The sequence below is a fragment of the Megachile rotundata genome, chromosome 2 (assembly GCF_050947335.1).
Source record: "Megachile rotundata isolate GNS110a chromosome 2, iyMegRotu1, whole genome shotgun sequence".
Classification (NCBI taxonomy): Eukaryota; Metazoa; Arthropoda; class Insecta; order Hymenoptera; family Megachilidae; genus Megachile; species Megachile rotundata.
Genome location: NC_134984.1, coordinates 10438905 through 10463016, shown reverse-complemented (window position 1 = coordinate 10463016; position 24112 = coordinate 10438905). Strand labels below are relative to the sequence as shown.

At 30.3% G+C, this 24112-nt stretch overlaps 1 protein-coding gene and 1 long non-coding RNA gene across 12 annotated transcripts in view; one reads left to right on the top strand and one right to left on the bottom strand.

The window, feature by feature from the left end:
- The window catches only part of LOC100876095 (uncharacterized), a 65290-nt gene that overhangs the window by 19878 nt on the left and 21300 nt on the right, over window positions 1-24112 (bottom strand). For 8 of the 10 annotated variants that reach the window (XM_076528947.1, XM_076528950.1, XM_012290893.2 and 5 more), the window contains exon 2: window positions 6822-7087. In XM_076528947.1, the coding sequence (XP_076385062.1) occupies window positions 6822-6984 (163 nt within the window). In that variant the 5' untranslated portion in view covers window positions 6985-7087. Of the gene's footprint in view, window positions 1-6821; window positions 7088-7204; window positions 7360-24112 lie in introns of those variants that run through there. The other 2 variants (XM_076528949.1, XM_076528948.1) reach the window with 2 other exon arrangements.
- On the top strand, window positions 9626-23016 carry LOC143266593 (uncharacterized). 2 transcript variants are annotated; one of them, XR_013041541.1, is made up of 3 exons: window positions 9626-9913; window positions 20044-20199; window positions 22010-23016. It is a non-coding gene; the product is annotated as an uncharacterized LOC143266593 (long non-coding RNA). The 2 variants fall into 2 exon arrangements; XR_013041540.1 differs by having other exon boundaries at window positions 20010-20199.

The following is a 24112-nucleotide window of genomic DNA, read 5'->3' as shown; positions in this document are numbered from 1 at the left end:
TGAATAAACCATGACAACACTCTAATTGCGCTGTAAACTTTTATGGATTAGAATTAATTTTTCACAGAATATTATCGGGAATTGTCTGTAGAAATACTGTTAATCAACTTACTGTAAATGATACTGTGTTCTATTTATTCATTGAGTTACTATTTTATGCAGAAAAATTATGCTTTAATGAAATTTTCATTTTCATTCATTTGTACTACATTGTACTAGAATCATATATGATTGGGTATTTGTCAAGTATCCTGAAAAATTTATTGTCGTTATTGTTAGTAAACTGTTCTGATAATAATACATCTTTAGATGGATTGAAATAAGAATTTCTTATTGGAATAAATTTTACTGTCGTTGTTAATTTCGCTTGTATATTTATGTATAATGAACGTGAATTTCATTTGTAATTAATCTTGTGTTAATTATGAAATATTTAGTTTACTTATTAGATTTGTATTGCGTGGTTTTGACAAAAGATACGAAGTGTGGATTCTTTTGGTTGTGTATTCCCAATTACACATTTGAGATCATGGAATTAAGATGGTGATTGCTAGATAATTTCCCGTTTTCGGGGCTGTAGATATAGTTTGCCATTAATCCACGAAAAATGATTGGAAAAATAATTTAATACAAAATTTGTGTTTTCTATAATAGATATTGACTTAGAGTAAGTAATAATTGCAACTCCTAATTGTTGGGAAAAGTTAAATTTCTAAATTTCCAAATTTCCAAGTTTCTAAATTTCTAATTTTACAAATTTCCAAATTTCCAAATTTCCAAATTTTCAAATTTCTAAATTTCTGATTTTACAACTTCCTATTTTCAAATCCATGATTCCTAAATATCCAAATTTCTAATCTAAAAACTTGTTAAATTCCCAAGTGTCTAACTTCCTAACTTCCTAAATTTCCAAATCAAATAAACAAACTATAATTAATAATTTTGTATAACCTTACAAGAACGAATATTGCAGAATGCAACTCATAACTCAAGAATGAGAATTCCGCACGAACTAATTCATTTCTCTGACAAGTATAATTATAATGATAAGATGTAATAAAATTAAAAATAGACCAGCTAGATAGTCGCTCGGAGTCATATAACGTGGACAGGGTTAATTAAGTGATAAATTATTAAACGAGTAAATGCCATTGACAGCAGTGGTTGATAATCAATATTTTTCCTCGACTTCGAAATGAACGAACCGAAGAAGCCGACAATTGAGAAAAATACTTTTTTCAAAGCGTTTTATAAACAGATTAAAACTGTTTTTAGTTCTTCTTTTCATACGAATATATCAAATGAAGTCACTTCTGCTAATTAAATGTTTTCTTTCGCATAAAATGGAAATGCGTACATATTTTCATACAATCTCCACTTATGTTGATTAAAATTTTTGTTTTTCACGTTTTTGCGCGTTTCAAATATGTTATACTGACTTCTTATGTGTAACATAGGATTTTTATACGTTTTGTATCCCTTTATATTAAATCAGTGAATAAATATTCATAATTTAGTTATACAGAGCGATTCATGAAATTGGTTACATTTGAATTTGCCGCGCGTTTTTAACTCCATCTTTGGCTTACACACATTTACCCGCGAAAATTTAATTTGATATTTAGGTTATTATTAATACAAACGAATGATTTTTTTAAGACTTTTTCGCTCAAAGAGATGTTTTGTCTTTTCAAAAAATGCAGTACAAAAATTTTCTTCTGTAAAACTTGATTGTTTTAGAATCCCAATATATTTTTTCCAAAGAATCAGTTCAAAGGTTATAAACAATTTTTCGAGAAAAAACAGTCTGACAGATTTCTATTCGAATAACTACATTACATTAAAAATGCTTCAGTTTAACTTAGAAAAGTGAATTTCAAGTCCATGGATGTATGTAAGTTTTTAAAATTCAAGATGGCGACATCCAACATGGCGGCTCAAAGTTGCAAATTTCGTTACTTCTGATCATTTTTATTGAAACAATATTTTCGAATGAATTCTCATACAAATTTGTACTTAGGGATTCCAAAAATCCTTATATAAGTACTTCGATCTGATTTTATCATTTTCTAAAATACGATTAGCCATATTGGATCAACCATCTTGAATTAAGAAAATTCAATTACATATAATCAGCGACCTGAAAAAAATTTGCATGAAAATTCATTCGAAAGTATTGTTTACCTCCAAAATTTTTATTACTTATTGTATCTTCAAGATTTTTAAATAAATTGTAATATTTTTACACGAAGAATATAAACGTCAACCACAAGTTTTATTGATAATATAATAAACATAGCAGATTAATTAATAATATAAAAAAAACATACCAGCAAATTTTTATCGCATATCAAAACTTCAAGTTTTAACAGTAAATGATTTTTTTTTATATAAACAATGTACACAACAATACAGAAATAAAATTTTGAATCGACGTGTATACACGTCAAACGCAGTTAACCGGTTAATGGATGCGACGTTTCACGTGCTACGCCTATGGCCGACCGACAGTAGTGCACGTGTACGCATTTTACACGTGTCCTCGAGTTAAAGTGTATCGCTGAAGAGGAGGACTTGAAGACAAGCTGAAGGGTTAACGACGAGCAGAACAACATTTGCGGCTTCTCCCGTTTTCGCGTCGCACGCATGTTGATGATTGATGACGCGCGTCTGACAAGCCTCGGGGAACTAAAGTGCCTCGAGACAATCAATGATTCTGTCACGATACTGCTGCCAAGGGACCTTACTGGTCCTCGTGCTTTTTTACCGATATATTCTTGCCAATGCTCGAATACTTCTTTCACACTTTAGCCATCTGTTTTCGTTTTATGCATTTCAAATGGGGACTTGCTACTTTAATTGGAAGAAGCGCACATGTGGAAGTACATTTGTGGAGGTTAGATAAGTGGAGGCCAATACTTAGAGGTCAAAAATTGATAGAGTTAATTATTGCATGATATGGATTTTTTCAAGGTTTAAAATTCCTAAGACATTAATTTTCCAAATTTTGTAAATTCTAAAGGTACTAAATTGCCAAATTCGTAAATCCACAAGTTCCGACATCTTTAAACTCCCAAATTCCCGTATTGTTGAATACTTAATTTCCAAATTTGCGAGTACCTAATTCTCTAAATCCCTGCACTCCTATATCCCTAAATCTGCATACTTCCATATTCTCAAATATTCAAATTCCCAAATGTCAAACCTTCAAAATTCCAAATTTCCCAAAAACATAAAATAACATATAACAACAGCTAAAATATTAAAATAGACAAATGAAGTTAAAATATTATGGTATTATCCAATCGTTAGCTATGCAAATTATAACTGGACTTGAACTCCAAATTAAAGTACTAATTCAAATAAAATTGATCACAAAGTGCATCAGACTCGCCATCAATGTTTAAATTGCAACGCAACCAACATAAAAGAGAAACATATAATTAATTATTCCTGAATTTAAACTAACAAGCAGTGGAGAGTGAATAGGAAATTTACAGCGGTCAGAAAATTAGTTGAAGCACTTTTGGCAAGCTTCTATCTGGTTTGGTTACTCTAGTGTTAACAGAGTTTTCCATAAATAGTTGATAACTGGTTGAACATCGTTACAAGGGAACAGGCTGCCGGGTCATGTCTCGCTGTCGTCGTAAATAGGATAATTAATGACGATAACGGTGAAGGGTGAAGATAAAACAACCCGTTCGATAGGAACTTTGTTCAAGGATATTAAGTTGCCCGTAGGAAGGTTGCACAGGTTCAAGGCATAAATAAAGAAGCGCTTTATGAATCGCGAGAGCACCTGTTCGCATCAGAAATCGATTCAGACTGAACTTTTAATTAAAATGCTTCATCTCAAAAGTGTTTTTCTTCGTCTCATTAAATTGAAATTATTTTTTCGTTTCGGTAGAAATAATTTTTCTTTTGGTAATGTTCGCTGTTACTTTGCGTTATTAGGGGGATGAAATTATACTAATTTTTAATACTTTGTAATTACGCATTTTTAGGGATAGTAATTTTGTGGGAATATTGTACAATCTATAGTAATATAGATTTAGTAGCAGTATTGATATTATTATTATTTTTAAGGAAAATATGGATAAAAATTTAAAAAAAATAATTGGATAATTAATTTTAATACTGCACAATATTTTGATAACTATAATTTATAGATGAGGAAAATACAATTGTTCAAAATAAAATTTGATGAGTTCAAACTCATACTACTATGTATTACTATTAATATTAATATTGTTACAGTATTGCTCTTAATAACACTATAATCTTAATATTATTATAATATTATGGTTAATAGTATTATATAAGAATATTAATATTGTTACATCACTACTGTAAATAATACTATTAATCACATTATTATTTTATCTGAGAAATTTGAACTAAAAAAATTTATTTTGCAAAATATTATTTTTCTCTTCACAAAATTATGTTCATTATAACACTGAAGTTAATTATTTAATTACTTTCTTAAATTTTTATTAATACTTACTTATACTACTTTGAATTATTTATAGAATAGTAACCGTTGCCAGGTTTCAAGGTTCTATAAAGGACACATCCTCAAAGTTATTCATGCACCCCACAGTACAATTTCTTTGCAAGTTTAATAAGACTGCCAGGAAAAAAAGGGAAGAATTAATGTACCCCTTTTGTAAAGCCGTATGAATTCAACTAAAATAATTTATGTACCCCTAGAAAAATAATCCTAAAAGAAGGTGTTCTTTTCTTACTATCTTTGCAACAGCAAGGGTAGTTTTTCTCGTAGGATTGTTAAACTATTCTCAAGAAAAGGACGAGTATGCAAATGTGAATTGGATGATAGATAATTTACATTTATTTAATATCATGCAAATTTTGTTGTGAAAACTGGTTCGTCAAAAATAAGGGCGCAACCACTATTCTTATGTGCCAAAAAATACTCTAAACTCTAAACCGTCATATTTGTTAAAAAAACAGAATTAAATTGTAATTATTATAGCGGAGAAATTGCAATTAACAATTGAGATTTTAAATTAATTTTTACATATGAAATTCGGTTAAAAAATACATTAAAATTTTGCATCAAACATGATTGAATTTAAATTAATATTTTTGTTCTTTACTGAAAGAGGTATTAATTAAAAATGAATAGTGAATGGTTAACTAAGCATTAATTCTTTTAATAACTTTTTAAATAATTTTTTTCATATGCAGTTCGACAAGTTTAAGACACACAATAACCTATTGTAATTTTTCATGAAAAATCTTTCAATTAACAATTATATTTTAATTCCGAATTAAAAAGTATTCAAACGTCGATTATAATTTAATCATTTACCTTAAAGTATATTTTAATTTTTTAAATGTTAATGTACCATTTAATTGTTATATAACTATTTTATATTAAACCATATACAATTTAACTATTTAAGAGTTAAAATTTTCAAAACGTGTGAAGTACACTTTAACATCTTGTAAAAATACACAAAGTTTCAAAGTTGAAACTTTGCTGTTACGTCAAAGAGGCACGAATGCATTAATTTACGTTCAAACGGGCCTGGAGTATGTGACATGTGAAACAACCGCGTAATAACTATCTTTACACTTCTAATATCTGTTACTTTTTCTCAGAGCACCTTCCATCAGAGCAGGTATTCACCAGAGAAGAAATTAGAAGCTGTATAAATACGTGCCACGAGTTCAAAGAGTCTTCTCATGCATCGACATTCCCTTGTACCAAGTGCAAGTTTAAAAAAAGCTGATCATGAAAAGTGAGCACCTAGACCTTCACCGTCACCGTAACACGTGACATTTAATAATATAATATATTATAAAAATAAAGGAGCAAGGGTTAGTTCACTAATTGGTTAGTTCAGCGAGGGTGCACGGACGGGCACTCGAGGGTACCGATGGAAAGATTTCTCAATTTAGAATTTTCTGAAATTTAGAATTTCTTCAGTTTTTAAATTTAAGTATAGATTTTCCAGGTTACAAAATTTAGTACTTTTTTAAAAACTTTTTATTTTGATTTTTCAATTTTTGACTAATTGAAGCTCTTCGTTTATTTAATTTTTGACTTGTAGATTTTTAAAGTTGTAAATTTGTGGACTTACAGCTTCTTAGATTTGTAGATTTGTGAATTTGTAGATTTATGAAATTGTAAATTTGTGAATCTGTGAATTTGTGAATCTGTGAATTTGTGAATCTGTGAATATGTGAATTTGTAAATCTGTGAATCTGTGAATTTGTGAATCTGTGAATCTGTGAATTTATGAATCTGTGAACCTGTGAATGCGTGAATCTGTGAATCTGTGAATCTGTGAATGTGTGAATGTGTGAATGTGTGAATGTGTGAATGTGTGAATAGGTGAATGTGTGAATGCGTGAATCTGTGAATGCGTGAATCTGTGAATCTGTGAATGTGTGAATGTGTGAATGTGTGAATGTGTGAATGTGTGAATTTGTGAATCTGTGAATTTGTAAACTTGTAAATTTGTAAATTTGTAAATTTGTAAATTTGTAAACTTGTAAATTTGTAAACTTGTAAACTTGTAAACTTGTAAATTTGTAAATTTGTAAACTTGTAAACTTGTAAATTTGTAAACTTGTAAATTTGTAAACTTGTAAATTTGTAAACTTGTAAACTTGTAAACTTGTAAACTTGTAAACTTGTAAACTTGTAAACTTGTAAACTTGTAAACTTGTAAATTTGTAAACTTGTAAATTTGTAAATTTTAAAGAAGCATCATTCGAGATCGCCGCCACAAGTCATTCGACGAACACTTAAACTACCCATCATCTCATTGCTTACTGAATTATCTTACCTGTATGATCAGTGTGCCGATGATGATTTCTGACATAAGGAGGAGCAGGATGCCTAGTTTGCATCTCCCAATAGGGATTTCGACTGTTTCCAAAATTATTGACCCGCGGTTGCTGCGAAGGCGAAGTTTGCTTGCAAGGCAACCTGGCCATGGCAGTCATCATTTTCTTTTGCACACCCTACTGCTAACTCGAATTAATCACTTCGTGGGTGTTCTGCTTTGTTACGACGTCTTTTCAACCCCATTTTCGGGCGATTGTCTGCTCCCTGAAAAGAAAAGATTAATTGTCAGCTGAAGATTACACTATCTACTGTCTAATTCTTTGTGGGGCCTTGTCGCTCTAACGGAAAGTGACAAAACTGGGGCTAGCGATTTGTATTTACCTACCAGTCCTACTTTTTCTATTTTAGTTTATTCAGTTTATTTTCTTTAGTTTTTATTAGTTTTGTTTGTTGTTCATTTTCGTTGCTTTATCTCTTATTATTTTTTGTTATGTATTTTTCTTCTTTTCTTTATTACTGATTATTGTCATGCGATTCATTTTTTTTCTTTGTTACTTTCTACTATTTTACAAACTTTTTAAAATTGTATCGTACTGTAAAGGTTGCTGGGTACACAACATTAAATATTTCTAAATGTACCATTTATTTTAAGGTATACCTGTACTGTTAGAAATTTAGAAAATTTCAAAGTTATAAATCTTTAAGTATCTAAATATAGAAATATTCTGATATGCAAATTTGCAAGTTTCAAATTTCAAAACGATTCATTTCTAAATTCCTTTGTACCATATCAATATTAATATGCTACAATGAAATAGAGTAAAACAATAATATAATAATAACAAAAAATTATAATAACATATCATAATATAATAATGCACACAATATAATATAATATGCACATAGCATAATATAATATAGAATTAAACAGTATTCTAACAAATCCTGATTAAATTATCAAGTGTACCTGCAAACTGAATACAGCTCCAAAACTCTGATCACATTAAAGTAATATGATATCAAAGTAAACGATAAATACCAGCATAAGCATAAATAGCTGTTTGAAATTTAATTACATTGCAATTTAATTACTATTTTTCATTATGAACGCTAAGGAATTCATCAAAAACCTGAATGGGGATTATTTTAACGCAGCTTCATTTAGCGTGATACTGCTTCTACTTATTCAAAACGTTGTCCACAATGGAGCGGAAAAACTGAGAATATTGTTACGTCTTCTGAATACCAGGCAACCCAATAATGGCATTATTGTGATCGAAGAATGGGCCGTTGCAAAGAATTCAGTAGCTCGGTTGATGAAACATTTAACAAAGTGCTGCTGGAGTCTTTTATTTATATTCTAATAGCCTAGTTTCAGTGACAGTTTTGTAATGAAGTACAATGTATTTTGCATACTGACCACTTGGGATACGAACTAACAGTTACTTGTAAAACAAAACTTTCGTTAAGGAAACAAACTTGCATTTTATGGAACGATATTTTTAGAGAGATAAACTGATTCTTTGCATAATAGAAGAAACCTATCGTTAAGCAAATGAACTTATTGAAGATTGTTGAGATAATTAAAACAATATAATGTAAGCATTTTATTTTGGACACTGTATGAACATGATTGTGTCCATGACACCAATGCTTTTGTTTTTGGCGAACGTGGAGCAACCGAGTCTGTTAACAGAAACAATTTTATAAAACAATTTCGCCACGAGAAAAATATTTGTACGAAAAATATCATTGAATTAACATCTTTTAACAATTTAATCTTGTTATTCTCTTTTTCCTCTGACAATAATAAATGCAAAATTAATAAATTACTATTACTATTAGTAGCAGTTATTCTCTCCAATAATACTTTGACATAATCCAATATCTAAACGAAGAAATGTGGGTAACAGGATATTGGACCTTTCGATCTACATAAATTATTACAGATGTCCCAAATTACGTCGCGATTGATCTCGTTTTAATCGGGAAAATGTCACGAATATGATGGAGGAAGTTGTCCAAAGAGAGGACTAAAAATAAAAGAGTTATTGACTTTTGATCTTTTTACTACAGCCACAGCTTCCTTATTCAGTTGCTATTCTTTGAAACTGATTATCGTCAATTAAGCCAATAAATACCGTCCAAATTATATCGTTTTTTGTTTCATTTTAATAAAAAAAAATATAATAGACCTGTTGGTTAAAGTTTAATAACGATAAAATCAAAGATAAAGAAGTTTTATTGATATTTCTTGATGAATGAGCTTCATGACATCTCGAATTGTCCCTTCAGTGGTAGATTAAACTTTTTCACTTATATCGAGTAGATCACTTTCACTTGTACCATGTAGATCATTTTCACTTATATCGTATACATAACTTTCTCTTATATCGAAACTCGACTATATTAACTACTTCCTGGTTCAGTAGGATATACACCTGGTTCACAATCTTACACCTGAATCCCGACTTCAAATAGCGGCCGCGGTTTTGATAAAATATTGTTCAGGTCTCATTTGCTGCGCCGATACGATCCCGATTTGATTACGATCGGATCAAATATTATTGCAATCACGCGTCGCTTGCACGGTGTTTGAACTCACGGTGACTGAACCGTGATCCGATCACCGGGGCAAATGAAACATTAATACCATGGAATGTAATTCGAACGAGCCCGCCAGCCTATTTGCAAAGACTCGAATAATATTCGAGTGGAAACCATGATTGCCGCGATTGTAGCGCAATTAAATCATCGCCATAAATCAAGACGAATACCGAGAACAGTGAAAGCACGCGGGAGCATCTTCGTAAATGATTACCAGCGACTGTTCTGGGAAAACATGAGACACGCGGTGAAAGTAATCGGTCCGTCGAAAAGTAAAGTAAAACTAAAATTAGATATCGAGAACTAAAGCAGACTTCCTTCGGAAAGCTAGAAGCTTTCCTTTTATTAGCGGAGATGAAAGTTGGAGCGTCTCTGTGGCGACAAGATATTCTATGGTGTTTTTGTATGTCGGAATTGATGGTTTAGTGGTGGGCAGATCAAGTGCTCTGTGAAGAGGAACATATGGACTACTGTGTGCACTTTGTAAGTATGTGAAGGACTGAGAGTTTTTAGGAACTTGGAAGACTTGAGTTTTCAAATTTAAATAGTTGGATCCTCGATTTTCAGAAATCTTGATTTGACAAATATAGAAATTTAGAGACCTAAAATTTAGTTCTAGAAATTTGAAAGCTTTCAATATATTACAAACTTGTTATACTATATCACTTTCTAAATAAATTTGCAAGGCCAATTTCCTATAAAATTACAATATTAGTTCTAAATAAATATTCTCAATAAATGTTCCATAAGGACTATTATTTACAAGAATTCTAACTACCTATTTCTTTTAAAAATTGAACTAAAATTCAACCCAAGTAAAGTTAGTACCATAAATCAGTCGTAATCCCCATAAGATGACGTTAAACAGATTTGCAACTGCATTCCAAGAACTTCATCCACCATATCTCGAAATCGAAAGTCTCGGTAATAAAGGAAATAACTTGTCCTCTGACGTTATCGCGAAAAAATCTTTCGTTTCAATTTTCCACGCATTTCCAAGTCCCCCTGACTCATCAAATCATTTAGTATGTTTGAAATCCTTCAGTGCCGTGCAAAGATTCCATCACAATGACTGCCGCGTTTCTTCGACGTTCCTTCGCGCAACAAATGTTGCCATTAGTTGTTTCGCAACATTACTGATTTCTCGGTAGCAATCTTACAAATAACACGGACGAATAAAGTCATGCACGCGGAATCAAAGTCGAACAGACAGCTCCGTTTCTTATCACGAAACGTGCAATATTATCGGTGTACCGGAAAGCGAGTTGGTTCGATGAGAAAAATGACAGATTTTTTTATATTGAGTGTTCGTGATGAATTGTGACAGTTTTACTTTTGAGTATCAAAACTATTGTAAATATAGTTAAATTTTATTTTTAGCTAAAAAGGTATTGTAAATATTATTTATAGTTAAAAAGATATTATAAATGCTATTTATAGTTTGAAAGTTATTATACATGTTATTAAGAAAATATTAGGAATGTTGCTTATTATTAGGAAGATGTTATAGATGTTTATAATTAAAGTTATAAATATTACTTACAATTTAAAAGCACATATGAATAAAGTCTCTTAAAATACAGCAGTTCCTCTAATATTTAATATAAAAGTTATCGGTGTTCAATACACACTTTTGAATTAAAAATAAATAAATTCTGAAGGATCAACTAACATATACACTAACGATATCTCAATAATATATGAGATGTTTCGACAAAAGCACAACAAAATTTTGTGACATAAAATGTGAAACCTAAACCCAGTTATACTGACTGATAGGTACTTCTACTATTAATAGATTAACATCAAATTTGTCACTTAGTGTTAAATTAAAAATTTGACAAATTCTTCGAAAATGAAAATGCACTTAATGAAAAAAATGCAAATGAACTTATACAGTATTATATAATAACAGTATTAAATTGTTAACAGTGTTCACAGTAAATAAAAAATGTCTAATTTAGAACAGTGTTTGAAGTAAATAAAAAATTCCTAATTTCCAATAACGTTTGAAGAAAATAATAGACCTCCCTATTCGATTAAAAGTAATTAGACCCATTCAATTTAGCATGAGAGCAATGTTTCACTAAATTCATGGGGGAGATAAATTCAAAATAACTATCAGATCGCCAGGAATGTTCCCGTGGGAAGTTCAACGTAGTTCCGACAGATTTCCGGAAAATTTTGTCCGATAACTGCACCGCGAAGATAAAACGCGGTGAGTCAGTGTGGAGTCTATCATTTCCCTAAACCGCATGTTCCTGATGGAAAGCAAGATGACGATGGCCGAGATACTTCGTTATCTCTCGGTGTAAAAGGGCTGTTATTGAAAGAAAACTTATCAACGAGAATCTGGTAAATGTTTCGAGGTCAAAGAATATCCGTTCGCCAAAAGTCTTTGGAGATTAGTTTGTTGAAAGAGGAATCTTTTGTTGCTGATTGCTGCTTGGAACAAGTTGGAAACGAGTTGTTTATTGTTTGAATTAATAGAAGCAACAAAATGCATTGAAATTTACTTTGAAATTTGAAGATATGGGGATTCTGGAAATTTTGAACATTTTAAGAAATTTGAAAATTTGGAAATTTGGATATTTAGTCATTTTTAAATTAAAGAATTTTGGTGTTTGTGTAGTTGGAGATTAGGGAATTTGTCTATTAGTATTTGGGAATTTTAACAATTTAAAAATTTTAATTATTTGAGAATTTTAGCAATTTCAGAATTTTAGCTATTTTGAAAATTGATATGAAAATTAACAAATTTTTAAATTTGACGATTTGTCAATTTTATAGTCTGATAATTTTATAACTTCACTATTTGACACTGTGACTGTTCGACAATTCCACAGGTTGACTATTTCACAAGTTGACAGTTTGATAGTTTGACGTATGACAATTTGACAATTTGTCAACCTCAAAGCTTGTTAATTTATCAGGCTGACAATTTGACATTTTGATAATTTGACAATTTGTCAATTTCATAATTTGTCAATTTGACACTGCGATTTTGACAATTTGATAATTTGATAATTTGTTGATTTGACACTTTGCCATTTTGACAATTTGTTAAGTTGACACTTTGACAATTTAACAGTTTAACAATGTAAGTATTGACCAATTTGTCAATTAGTTAAATTAACAATCTGACAATTCAATAATTTAACAATCTAATAACATAACCTCTTAACAATCGACCAATTTAAGAATTTAATAATTTAGAAATGAAAACTTCTGAAAATTATGAATATACAAATTTAAAAACATTAAAAAATACAACTTGTAAAGAAACAAAAAATGACGATAAAGTCATCGTCCTTTATTTGTTGAGTTAACGCGTAGCTACAAACTTGCTGATTTTCGAGAATACATCCGGAGTGTGCACGCACAAAAAGCAGGATAAGGTCTCATTTATGCCATTAACCCGACTACGATGAAAAAGCAACGATGCGAAGAAAACCGAGCATTGGTAGCTGACCTAAATGAGTTGTAATGTATAACGAAAGAACAACGAGGCTGTTACAAATATAAACAAAAATTGCTCTAAATATCGAGTAAATAATTACGTTTCGAATAACAAGTTGGGTTCATGCGTTGACTACTGTGCTGAAACTATTGAGCATTTCTGTAGTTATTTATACAAGTTGTTAAAGTTAGTAAATTATAAAATTCTCAAATTTCTAAATTATCAAATTCTCAAATTACCAAATTTCCAAATTCTTAAATTTTATATACAATTTTCTGAAATTCAAAATTACTAAATTTTTAAATATTTCAATTTCTAAATACTCAAATTTTTAATTTCTTGCACTTCCAAAAATTCCAAAAATTCCAAAAATTTCAAAATTTCAAAATTCTAAAATTCCAAACTTTCACAATTCAGAATTTCCACATTCCAAATTCCCACAATTCCCAATTTCCACAATTCCCAATTTCCACAATTCCAAATTTCCACAATTCCCAATTCCCACAATTCCAAAATTTCCAAAATTCCACAATTCCCAATTCCCGCAATTCCAAATTACCACAATTCCAAATTCCCACAATTCCAAATGTCCACAATTCCAAATTCCCACAATTCCAAATTCCCAATTCCCGCAATTCCAAATTACCACAATTCCAAATTCCCACAATTCCAAATGTCCACAATTCCAAATTCCCACAATTCCAAATGTCCACAATTCCAAAATTTCCACAATTCCAAAATTTCACAATTTCCACAATTCCAAAATTCCAAATTTCCACAATTCCCAACTCCCACATTTCCCAATTCCACTTTCCCCAATTCCCACAATTCCCAATTCCACAATTCCCAATTCCCACAATTCCAAATTCCCACAATTCCAAAATTTCCACAATTTCCATAATTCCAAAATTCCAAAATTCCAAATTCCGACAATTCCAAATTTCCACAATTCAAAAATTTCACAGTTGCAAACTTCCAAAATTCAAAAATTTCCAAATATTCCAATAGTTAGAATCCACAATTTCCAAATAAAAAAATTTGTAGACCATAGTTTCACACCCAAAATCTTAAAATTTCTAAACTAAAAATCTGCAAAATTTAAAACCCTTGAAATACTTCAAAAACATAAAGTTTCTGACTTTCCAACTTCCCAAATTAGTAATTTAAAAGTAATTCAATTCAGCATGGTCCTCTCTATGCAACACAGCCCATTACTTGTAAAGAAATCCTTCATCTTCCACATAATTACAATGTCCCGTTCAACGTGTGTTCCTTTTCATCCCACTTCTCACATATACGGGATTCATTTGAAGTGTTACTATACAGAATTTCCGTAGAGACGATGTTTAGAAGCCGCCTGAGAAAAGGAACGTAGTGTGAGATGGTCTTAAACAAGCGATAATATCGGCGAATACGTGTCGGTATATTTCCCCAATGTACCCGACGAACGGGATTTCTGGGTTTATATACGGGTAATTCCTGTACACAGCCTCGAGATGTCCTAGGTACACGTGTATATACAGGATACACATCAATAGTTCATGTACACGGTGTCCTAAATCTTATATTAACAAACGTATTGTATGAAAGACTATTACGTAGTAACGTTGTACTGAGTATACACGATTCTAGAGTTTGAGATTATGATCATTGGAGAATTTTAATCAAATGGAGAACTTGAGAATTTGAGACTTTAAGACTTTGAGAATTTTAGGATTCGAGAATTTGAAGGTTTGAGAATTTGAGGATTTAACACTTTGGGACTTTGAAGCTTTTACACTTTGAAAGCTTGAGAGAATGTGAATTTGATAATTTGAAAACTTGAGATTTTAGAACCTTGAGACTTTGAGACTTCGAAACCTTGATACTTTGAGACTTTGAAACTTCAAAACCTTGAAACTTTGAGACTTTGAGACCTTAAGGCTTTGAGAGCTTGAGACTTTGATACCTTCAGAATTTGATACTTTAAAAATTCACAGCTTCCAAAATTTTAGGATTTGAGAATTTGATGGTATCAGAATTTCAGGATTTAATACTTTGAGACTTTGAAGATTTTACACTTTGAAAGCTTGAGACTTTAGGACCTTGAGACTTTGAGACTTCGAAATCTTGAGACTATGAGATTTGTAAAACCTTGAGACTTTGAAACTTCGAAACCTTAAGACTTTGAGACTTGTAAAACCTTGGGACTTTGAGACTTTGAGACCTTAAGGCTTCGAAATCTTGAAACTTTGACACCTTCAGAATTTGAGACTTTTAGAATTCGCAGCTTCCAAAATTTTAGGATTTAAGAATTTGATGGTTTCAGAATTTCAGGATTTAATACTTTGAGGTTTTGAAGCTTTTACACTTTGAAAACTTGAGAGCTTGAGAATTTGACAATTTGAAAACTTGAGACTTTAGGACTTTGGGACTTTGGGACTTTGAGACTTGTAAAACCTGGAGACCTTGAGACTTTGAGACTTTGAGACCTTGAGACTTTGAGATCTTGAGACTTTGAGACTTTAAGAATTCGCAACCTTCAAAATTTGAGTATTTGAAAGTTTGAAAATTTGAAAATTTGTGAATTTGAATATTTGAAAGTTTGAAAATTTGTGAATTTGAGGATTTGAGATATTATAACTTCTTTTTTCATGTATATTTTCAAAGAACTAATTTTGGAGATTTCTTTTTATTTGTACCAATTAGTGAATGACTGATTTCCTACAGAATTACGTAAATCCTTTCAGTATTTTGTGTAACAAAGTTGGAACATTAAGTCGTTCATGTTGTATACACAAGTTTTTTGTGAACCTGAAGTGATTACACGTTGGAGTGGATCTTGTAGGCAAGTTTGCAACATCATGAGAAAATTGCATAGACCATGTACACAATTTTGCTGAGTTTCTTATTTTTGTTCGAGAGTAATAAAACATCGCTATTTGAACTATTAATTTGTTTCAGGCGTTACATAAAGGTTTAATCTATATTATAGAGTTTTTGCATATAGCTGTTTAGAAATAGGACACTCTAAGTGTTAGCATGGCAAAGTTATGTACATGTGTGACGTAACATATTTTTTATTCTACACACACTTTGTATAGTTTTTGTTCTACATGTCAGCACGTCGGAGTTACGTATATCTATCACTGTATAGATACTGTTAAGGAAATAAAATAGCACGTAAAATATTATAGCTTTGCTACATTGACAAAATTCTGCAATTTATACCCATTTGTTAATTTTATTGCAACCTGAAGATATTAGTTCTTTGTTGCATTCTGCCACAAGTTTGTATTATATGAGATAACATATTATAAAATTAATATTATATGAAATTAGTATTATGTAAAATAACATATTATTAAATAAAATAATAATATTATTATATAGAATAATATATTACATATATTATTTTAAATAATACACTATGAAATTCTTGTATTTTGTTCAACATACTTGAATTTTTATTCAAATTTTATCATTAATACAACTGAAGAAAAGGTAACTTATCTTTTCTAATTACACTTCTTGTTAAGTTTATTAAAAATATCACACTTCATACATTAAATACATTTTTTTGTAAAATAAAACATATTTAATATATTTAATTTATTTCTCTTGTAAAATATATCATATTTAATACATTTTGTGTATTTCTGTTTAAAATATATTTGCATATTATTATTTTCTTAATAGTAATCGTTAGAAGAGTAAAAAAATGCATCATTTTAAATTGAAGAAATTATATCACCACCTTTGAATTTCAAATTGAGAAGCTTTCAGTTTAGACATTTTCAAATTCCCACATTTTGAAACTGATTTAATTTCAATTTTAATTTAATTAAAATTTAATTGATCTGACTTAGAAATTTCCAAATTATATAATTTGAAAATCTTCCAAATTCTCAATTAACAAATTTACACATAAATTCTCAAACGCACAAACTTAAAATATACAAACTAAATTTAGAAATTCCCAAATTCAGAAATTTAAAAAATGATAATATTAAATGTCTATCATAGATAAAGTTATCAGTTCAAGGTATACGCCCTCCTACGTATGTACAAACACGTATCATTTGATAGAGAAACGCGTGACAATCATACATCTTATCTATTTAGGATATATCAATGTAAAATGAATCACGACGCAACGGATAAAAATTTATAACGATTTCTAATCATTTAAAGCACACAAGATTATAAACTATAGAACATGAAGGATAAACTTAATTATGGACTATGAAAACACTAATAAAATTTTATATTTTATATGGTAATAAATTATTTAATGATTGTTCCTGCATTGTGATTGATACAAGAATAAAATTTTGTTTTACACAAAACCAACAAACGAATCAACACAACTTTTTATCCATCAGTTAACACGTGTTTTCTTAATTAACTGGCAGTCTGCAGTAAAAAACCAATAAATTTAACGTGTTATTAAAATCCAAATTCTAAATAAATACTCATTAAATACAATTAAAATTCCATATATTAAATATACAGAAGAGAAAATCTTGTTAATAAAAAATTTATATCATTATATTCGATAAAGTCTGAAAAATCATCTTCTATGAACGGAATTTAACTTTTATTGTTTGAGTAGAAAAAGTTCTTGAAATTAAAAGTTCGCCTTTTTGTCAGAATGGTACTTCTCAAAAAAAAAAGGATGACGAAAAAAAGCGGTTGGTAGAATCGCGCTGGCGCATAAAGATAGCCAAGAAAATGCGTTGTTCTAAGAGATGAAAAAAGTTATTATAAAATTTGCTGAACAGTGTAGTCGGCGAAATGAATTAGCTGCACTTGACACAGGCGGCTGTCCTAGCAGGAATTCGTAGTCGGCTTCCGTTGGCCAGACAGTCGAGCAGACTATGCAAATAAGCCCTGAAACTGTGTACAGTGTATACAGTGCATGTGTGGAGGTAACGTTACGGTGCAACGGTCTTGGTGCACCACATTCTCTGTTATATGCGATCCTCGTATGCCCACATGTATACAAGGTGTCCTGAAAGTCTGCCAAATACGCCAACGTTGTTTTAGAAAACAGCGTTCAGAAATGTCTTGCCAGCTCTTTTATTACTGCACTATTATAATATTGTATCATTCAGTTATTCCGATTAAGGATAGAATAGTAGAGTACTGTTATTATGTCACTATTGATGTTTCGTGATTATGTCATTTTTAGTGTGTTATTTGCTATTTCATCTTTACTAGTAGTATTACATTACTAGTTTACTATTTGTATTATTTCAATATCTTTACTATTTTGCTGTATTGCATATTGTGTTATATTGCATATTTTACTATATTGCCATTTTACTATTTTATCATTTTACTGTTCTACTTTGTACTATTTTAGTGCTTTATGATTTTTACTATTTTACTATTTTACTATTTTACTATTTTACTATTTTACTATTTTACTATTTTACTATTTTACTATTTTACTATTTTACTATTTTACTATTTTACTATTTTGCTATATTGCTATATTGCATAATTTGCTATATTGCATAGTTTGTTATATTGTATAATTCGCGTTTTTGCACAGTTTGTTATACGGCATATTTCACTAAATCGTATAATTTGTTATATTGCATAGTTTATTATATTACATAGTCTGTTATATTGCATATTTGGCTATATTGCATACTATGTTATAATGCATATTTTACTGTTTGACTAATTGCATATTTTGTTACACAACATATTTTACTATTTTGCTATATTGCACAGTTTGTTATATTGCATATTTTGCTATATTGCATCTTTTACTATATTGCTATTTTACTATTTTATCATTTTGCTGTCATACTTTGTACTATTTTACTGCTTTATCATTTTTATTATTTTACTATTTTGCTTCTTTATTATTTAGCTGTTTTGCTATTTTATCATTTTATTGATTATTATGTTACTGTTTTACTATTTCACTATTTCACTACTTCACTATTTTATTTTTCTACAATTTACAATACACTTGAAATAACCGTAACAGTTCAAAATAAATTGAATCAATGTCCCAATAAACTTCTACACATATTCAATAATATTCGACCCTGTTATTTTCAGTGTTCACCTTTAACCCTTTGACTAGAAACGATGTATAAATACGCCCTTATACACCTATCAATATACAGCAATTTTCACTCACGTATAACTCGAAAACTGAACTAAAGAAAATGTTAGACTTTTCGATGTCTTTCAATACAGAAACTGAATTTTACAAATTACACCCTAACTACAAAATTTCACATAGTACGGTCAGTATACGTTCAGTATAGGTCAGTGTAGGAACACCCCATATATTAATGGTTCCGTGCGAAAGTGCATCACGGTCGAAAGGTTAATAATTAGATTTTCATTCTATCTTACAAATATATATTTTTTGACAAGCAACCTGTTAAAATAACTCGTGGTATTTGTAATCAAACGTGATTTAGTTTCGTACATGTCTCGTTTTAGTGGTCGATAATGGACCTATGACACGGACTCTCTACGATTCTTCTGGCCTCGATAGCTTATCGACGAACCGCAAATCCCAAGAGCTTAGAAAACGTGTCGAACAGAAATGGAACTCCAGATCACATTGCTGGAGATCGTGGAATTAAATTTGAGTACATAGTCTCAGACCAATCAAAATGAAAGTGTATTACTTTGATTTGAGACTTTCTTCCCGATCGAATTCCAACATTTCTGCAAATCATCTTGAGCATTATGCAGGAGAACTATAATGTTCTGAATAAATGAAAGTTGTATGGAATATTAGGTAGAAATAGCTATTAGTATTTATACAACAAAATACAACAATATTTTGAGTTTCAGTGTATTAGTTTATTAATTCAGTGTTTCAGTTTGCTACTGCAAATTTTTTGATAAAATGAATATTATGATGATAATAGTCAATTAATTATATTAAGATATAATTATTAAGTTGAAGCTGCAATATTTTTTACTGAAATTATGTTCATTTAAAATCTTATAATATGTGAAAAGGTAATTTATACCTAACGTTTGAAAAAGTAAACCTTGCTTTTTATCAAAATTAGACAAATTTAACTTGTTAATTCTTTTAACAAGATTTTGAAAAAATATATCAATTACTACGTTGAATTAATTAATTTTATACAGAGAAGAAAGAATAAATCAATATTAAAATTTCGAGGTGTACTTATGAAGTAATCTACGTCGAATATCAACATGAAAATGAAATGAAAGGAACTTCCAACTTGGAATTAAACAAACTAGTAGAAGTGCAGGGTGCTAAAAAGGGGATTCAGAATTTTAAATGCAAGAAGTACTCAAAGAATTGGAGAAAAAGGTAAGTGGGTCTTTAAATACCAACAATTTTTGAATTTCTAGATGGTTAAGTTCCTAAATTCTCATATTGCGAAATTGCGGAATTACAGGATTCATAATACCCTATATTTCTAGATTCTCAGATTCAAAAATAACAAAATTCCCAAATTCTCAAATTCTCAAATTTCAAAATTCCTAGATTCCTAAATTCAAAAATTCAAAAATTTCCAAATTCCCAAATTCCAAACTTCCAAATTTCCAATTTCCAAAATTTCCAAATTCCAAAATATCCAAATTCCAAAATATCCAAATTCCAAAATATCCAAATTCCAAAATATCCAAATTCCAAAATATCCAAATTCCAAAATATCCAAATTCCAAAATTTCCAATTTCCAAATTCCAAAATTTCCAAATTTCCAATTACCAAATTCCAAAATTTCCAAATTCCAAAATTTCCAAATTCCAAAATATCGAAATTCCAAAATTTCTAAATTCCAAAATATCCAAATTCCAAAATATCCAAATTCCAAAATATCCAAATTCCAAAATATCCAAATTCCAAAATATCCAAATTCCAAAATATCCAAATTCCAAAATATCCAAATTCCAAAATATCCAAATTCCAAAATATCCAAATTCCAAAATATCCAAATTCCAAAATATCCAAATTCCAAAATATCCAAATTCCAAAATATCCAAATTCTAAAATATCCAAATTCCAAATATCCAAATTCCAAAATATCCCAATTCCAAAATATCCAAATTCCAAAATATCCAAATTCCAAAATATCCAAATTCCAAAATTCCAAATTCCAAATTCCAAAATTCCAAAATATCCAAATTCCAAAATATCCAAATTCCAAAATATCCAAATTCCAAAATATCCAAATTCCAAAATATCCAAATTCCAAAATATCCAAATTCCAAAACTTCCAAAACTTCCAAATTCCCAAATTCCCAAATTCCAAATTCCAAATTCCAAATTCCAAAATTCCAAAATTCTAAAATTCCGAAATTCGAAAGCACCCAAATTCAAAAATTCCCATATTCCAAAATCCCTAAATTTCCAAAATTTAAAAATTCATGAATTCATAAATACCTAAAATTCTAAATACTCAACTCCCTAAATCGATAAACCTCCTAAACTCTTAAATTTTCAAATATCTAAAACGATAAAAGAATCCAATTTATTTTATCACAGGGAAATTACGATAAGAAAGAACTGCTTATAATCATTACGGTACAAATTTTTCTGACCACGTTTATTAGGACCTTGTATCCAGTTAGCAAGTATTATCTGCCGCTAAAGCCTTGAACTATTTTTCTAATATCCTGTTTAACAAGATAGCGGCGTATATTAGTAATGAAAGTAGGAAATCATCGTTTTATTAGGTTGATAACTGAATTAACTACGTTCACATCTTTGTTATAGAAAGCGGTTTACTGCAATTTCATTAATAATCAGTTTCTATCATATTAAAATACAATTTATATTAATTATTATATACGCATCGTGTATCGGGTTAGCTTTTAAAGTTGTTTTGAAAATTTGTAATTTTGATATTTGGAAATTTGAAATTTCATATTTCTGTATTTTTATTTTTTAAATTCGTAAACTTTCTAATTACTATATTTCTAAATTTGTAATTTTCTAAACTTCTGAATTTGTAATTTTCTAAATGACTATATAAATAAATTCCAAGTTCCAAATGATGATATTTCTAAACGTCTAATTGTGAGTCTAAAAACATGTAATTCTTGTTAACATACTGAATTACAATTTAACATTATTAGCATTATTAGTTTTATTGCAATTATCTTTCTTTTATAGCATATACATACACTGTCTAATAAACAGAAACGGCAAAAACCTTATTGAGTCTCCTAATATACAGTGATCCTTGTACCTATCAACTAAATCAGTGAAACAATTCGTCAAGATTCACGAACTATTATCTAAGAACTCGGTATTTGAAAAATTATTCCGTTTTTACGAGACTCTAATTCCAAGCCATCTGGTAGGAAACGGTCAAAAGAACGTCCGACGTCAGCATGCTTTAAAATCCTCGTCGACTCTGTGCGAAGAGTGCAAAAAAGAAAAGCTCGTGGGTCGTTCAATCCACAGAAACTGGAAGCCGGAGGCATCGGCGCGTTAACGATAAATTCGCCAAGTCGACGTTTCGTTGCAAGAACGAAGCGCTTGGTAATCGCGAAAAAACCGTTGACTCTGCCATGCCAGACGTGGCAAGGCGTCGAACGACTGGAAACGAGCAAAAATTCGAAGCAGAATCGCCGAGGGAAGCCCTTGCACTCTCAGCCGAGCAATCGAGGAAGCAAAAATCGATATAAAGATAAGACTATCGATACTTTCATTGATAAATATCGATACTGTCGGAATATTGTCGATTGATAGTATCGGAATGTTATTTTCATTCACCAAATTTATCAAAGTTATGTATGTATTGAAGTTGAATAAAAAAGATACGACATATAGAACATGACAATGTATTTTGAACATGCTACCTTAATACATAATACCTTAATACACAAAGTTCTAAGGAGCCGACACAAGCAAGAAGAAATATGCAATTTCATTATAAAGAACACATGCATTTGCATTTTCTGGTGCATGGTTGAGTTCGTGAAGAAAATGAGGTCGCAAAAAAATAGATATCATCATTCCATTCAACTTTCTCCTCGACAGCTTTTTCTTATCTCCTATCAAATTTGATGCAACTTGTCATGCAACATTGTCTGCAACTCTCTTGCTTTTACGAACAGTTTATGTAATTATAGAAACTCCTTTATGCAATAAATCGTTACTTTTTATTTGTAGTTGTATTATCTTATTACTACTTGTATTTATCGAAGGGTATTGTAAAATAACTAGGAAGTGATAAGACTATAATATGCCATTATAATAATGAGATGAATATATACATAAATTATTATAAAATTACAATATGTTAAATAGTATAATATAGTTTTTATATTATACTAATTATATTGCAATTTTATTATAATTATAAGCATGTATTTGACACATGTATTTGAAAGTAAAAATTGACCACGTAGCCATAAATCGAATACTGTTTAGAACACACGATTATTTGGTATTTCATCACTTTCCCTTTATTCACAATTTTTTTCTATTTTCATTTGTCCTATGCAAAATAAATTTTTTACGGGTGATCCTAATTATGTACGGTCAGGGGCTGTAAGTCGGAAGCGTGAAACGAATTCGCATAGCCTCACAGTTTATGGCACACGCGTCGATTGACCTACATTGTTGTGTCACAGGAAGAGACGCCTGGAACTGAATTACCGGAACACCGACCGAGGGCAATGGACGTGCGTGAGGGTGACTTAATTAGCCAATTATTGTCATCGTGAATGAGCTGAGGAAGGAACAGAGGAGCTCGTGCTACCTATATAGTAGCAGGTTTTGCCTTTAACGACCACCCGTCGTTACGTTCAGCCCTGGCTAAATTCAGGACAAAGCAACGTATACGTCAGTTGTATCCTTGAACTGCAATGAAACCGTTCGTTCGGGTTTTCCACAAAACGTAACCAGCTTGGCCGGACGAGGGGTAGTATACAAAATTGCAACAGTATTCGCACCATCTAGAACAAGGTTACGTTGTAACTCGAACAAACCTGGAACTGCGAGCCACGGGACTCTATGAATTCTGAGTTCCTCCTCGGTCATGGCTGCTGTAAATTATTGTTATCCCAGAATGAGGATATGTAGGGACTTTTTCTACTTTAGATGATCAAATATGCACACTCTGTTCGGTAGTCGGTTCAGGATCATGTGATGGTGGAACGTAAAGTATATTTTGAATAACTACCTTTTTTAGTAAAGCTGATCATTTTTACAATCTCAAAGTTTCAATACAATTATATTTCCACATACCGAAATATTGGAATTGAG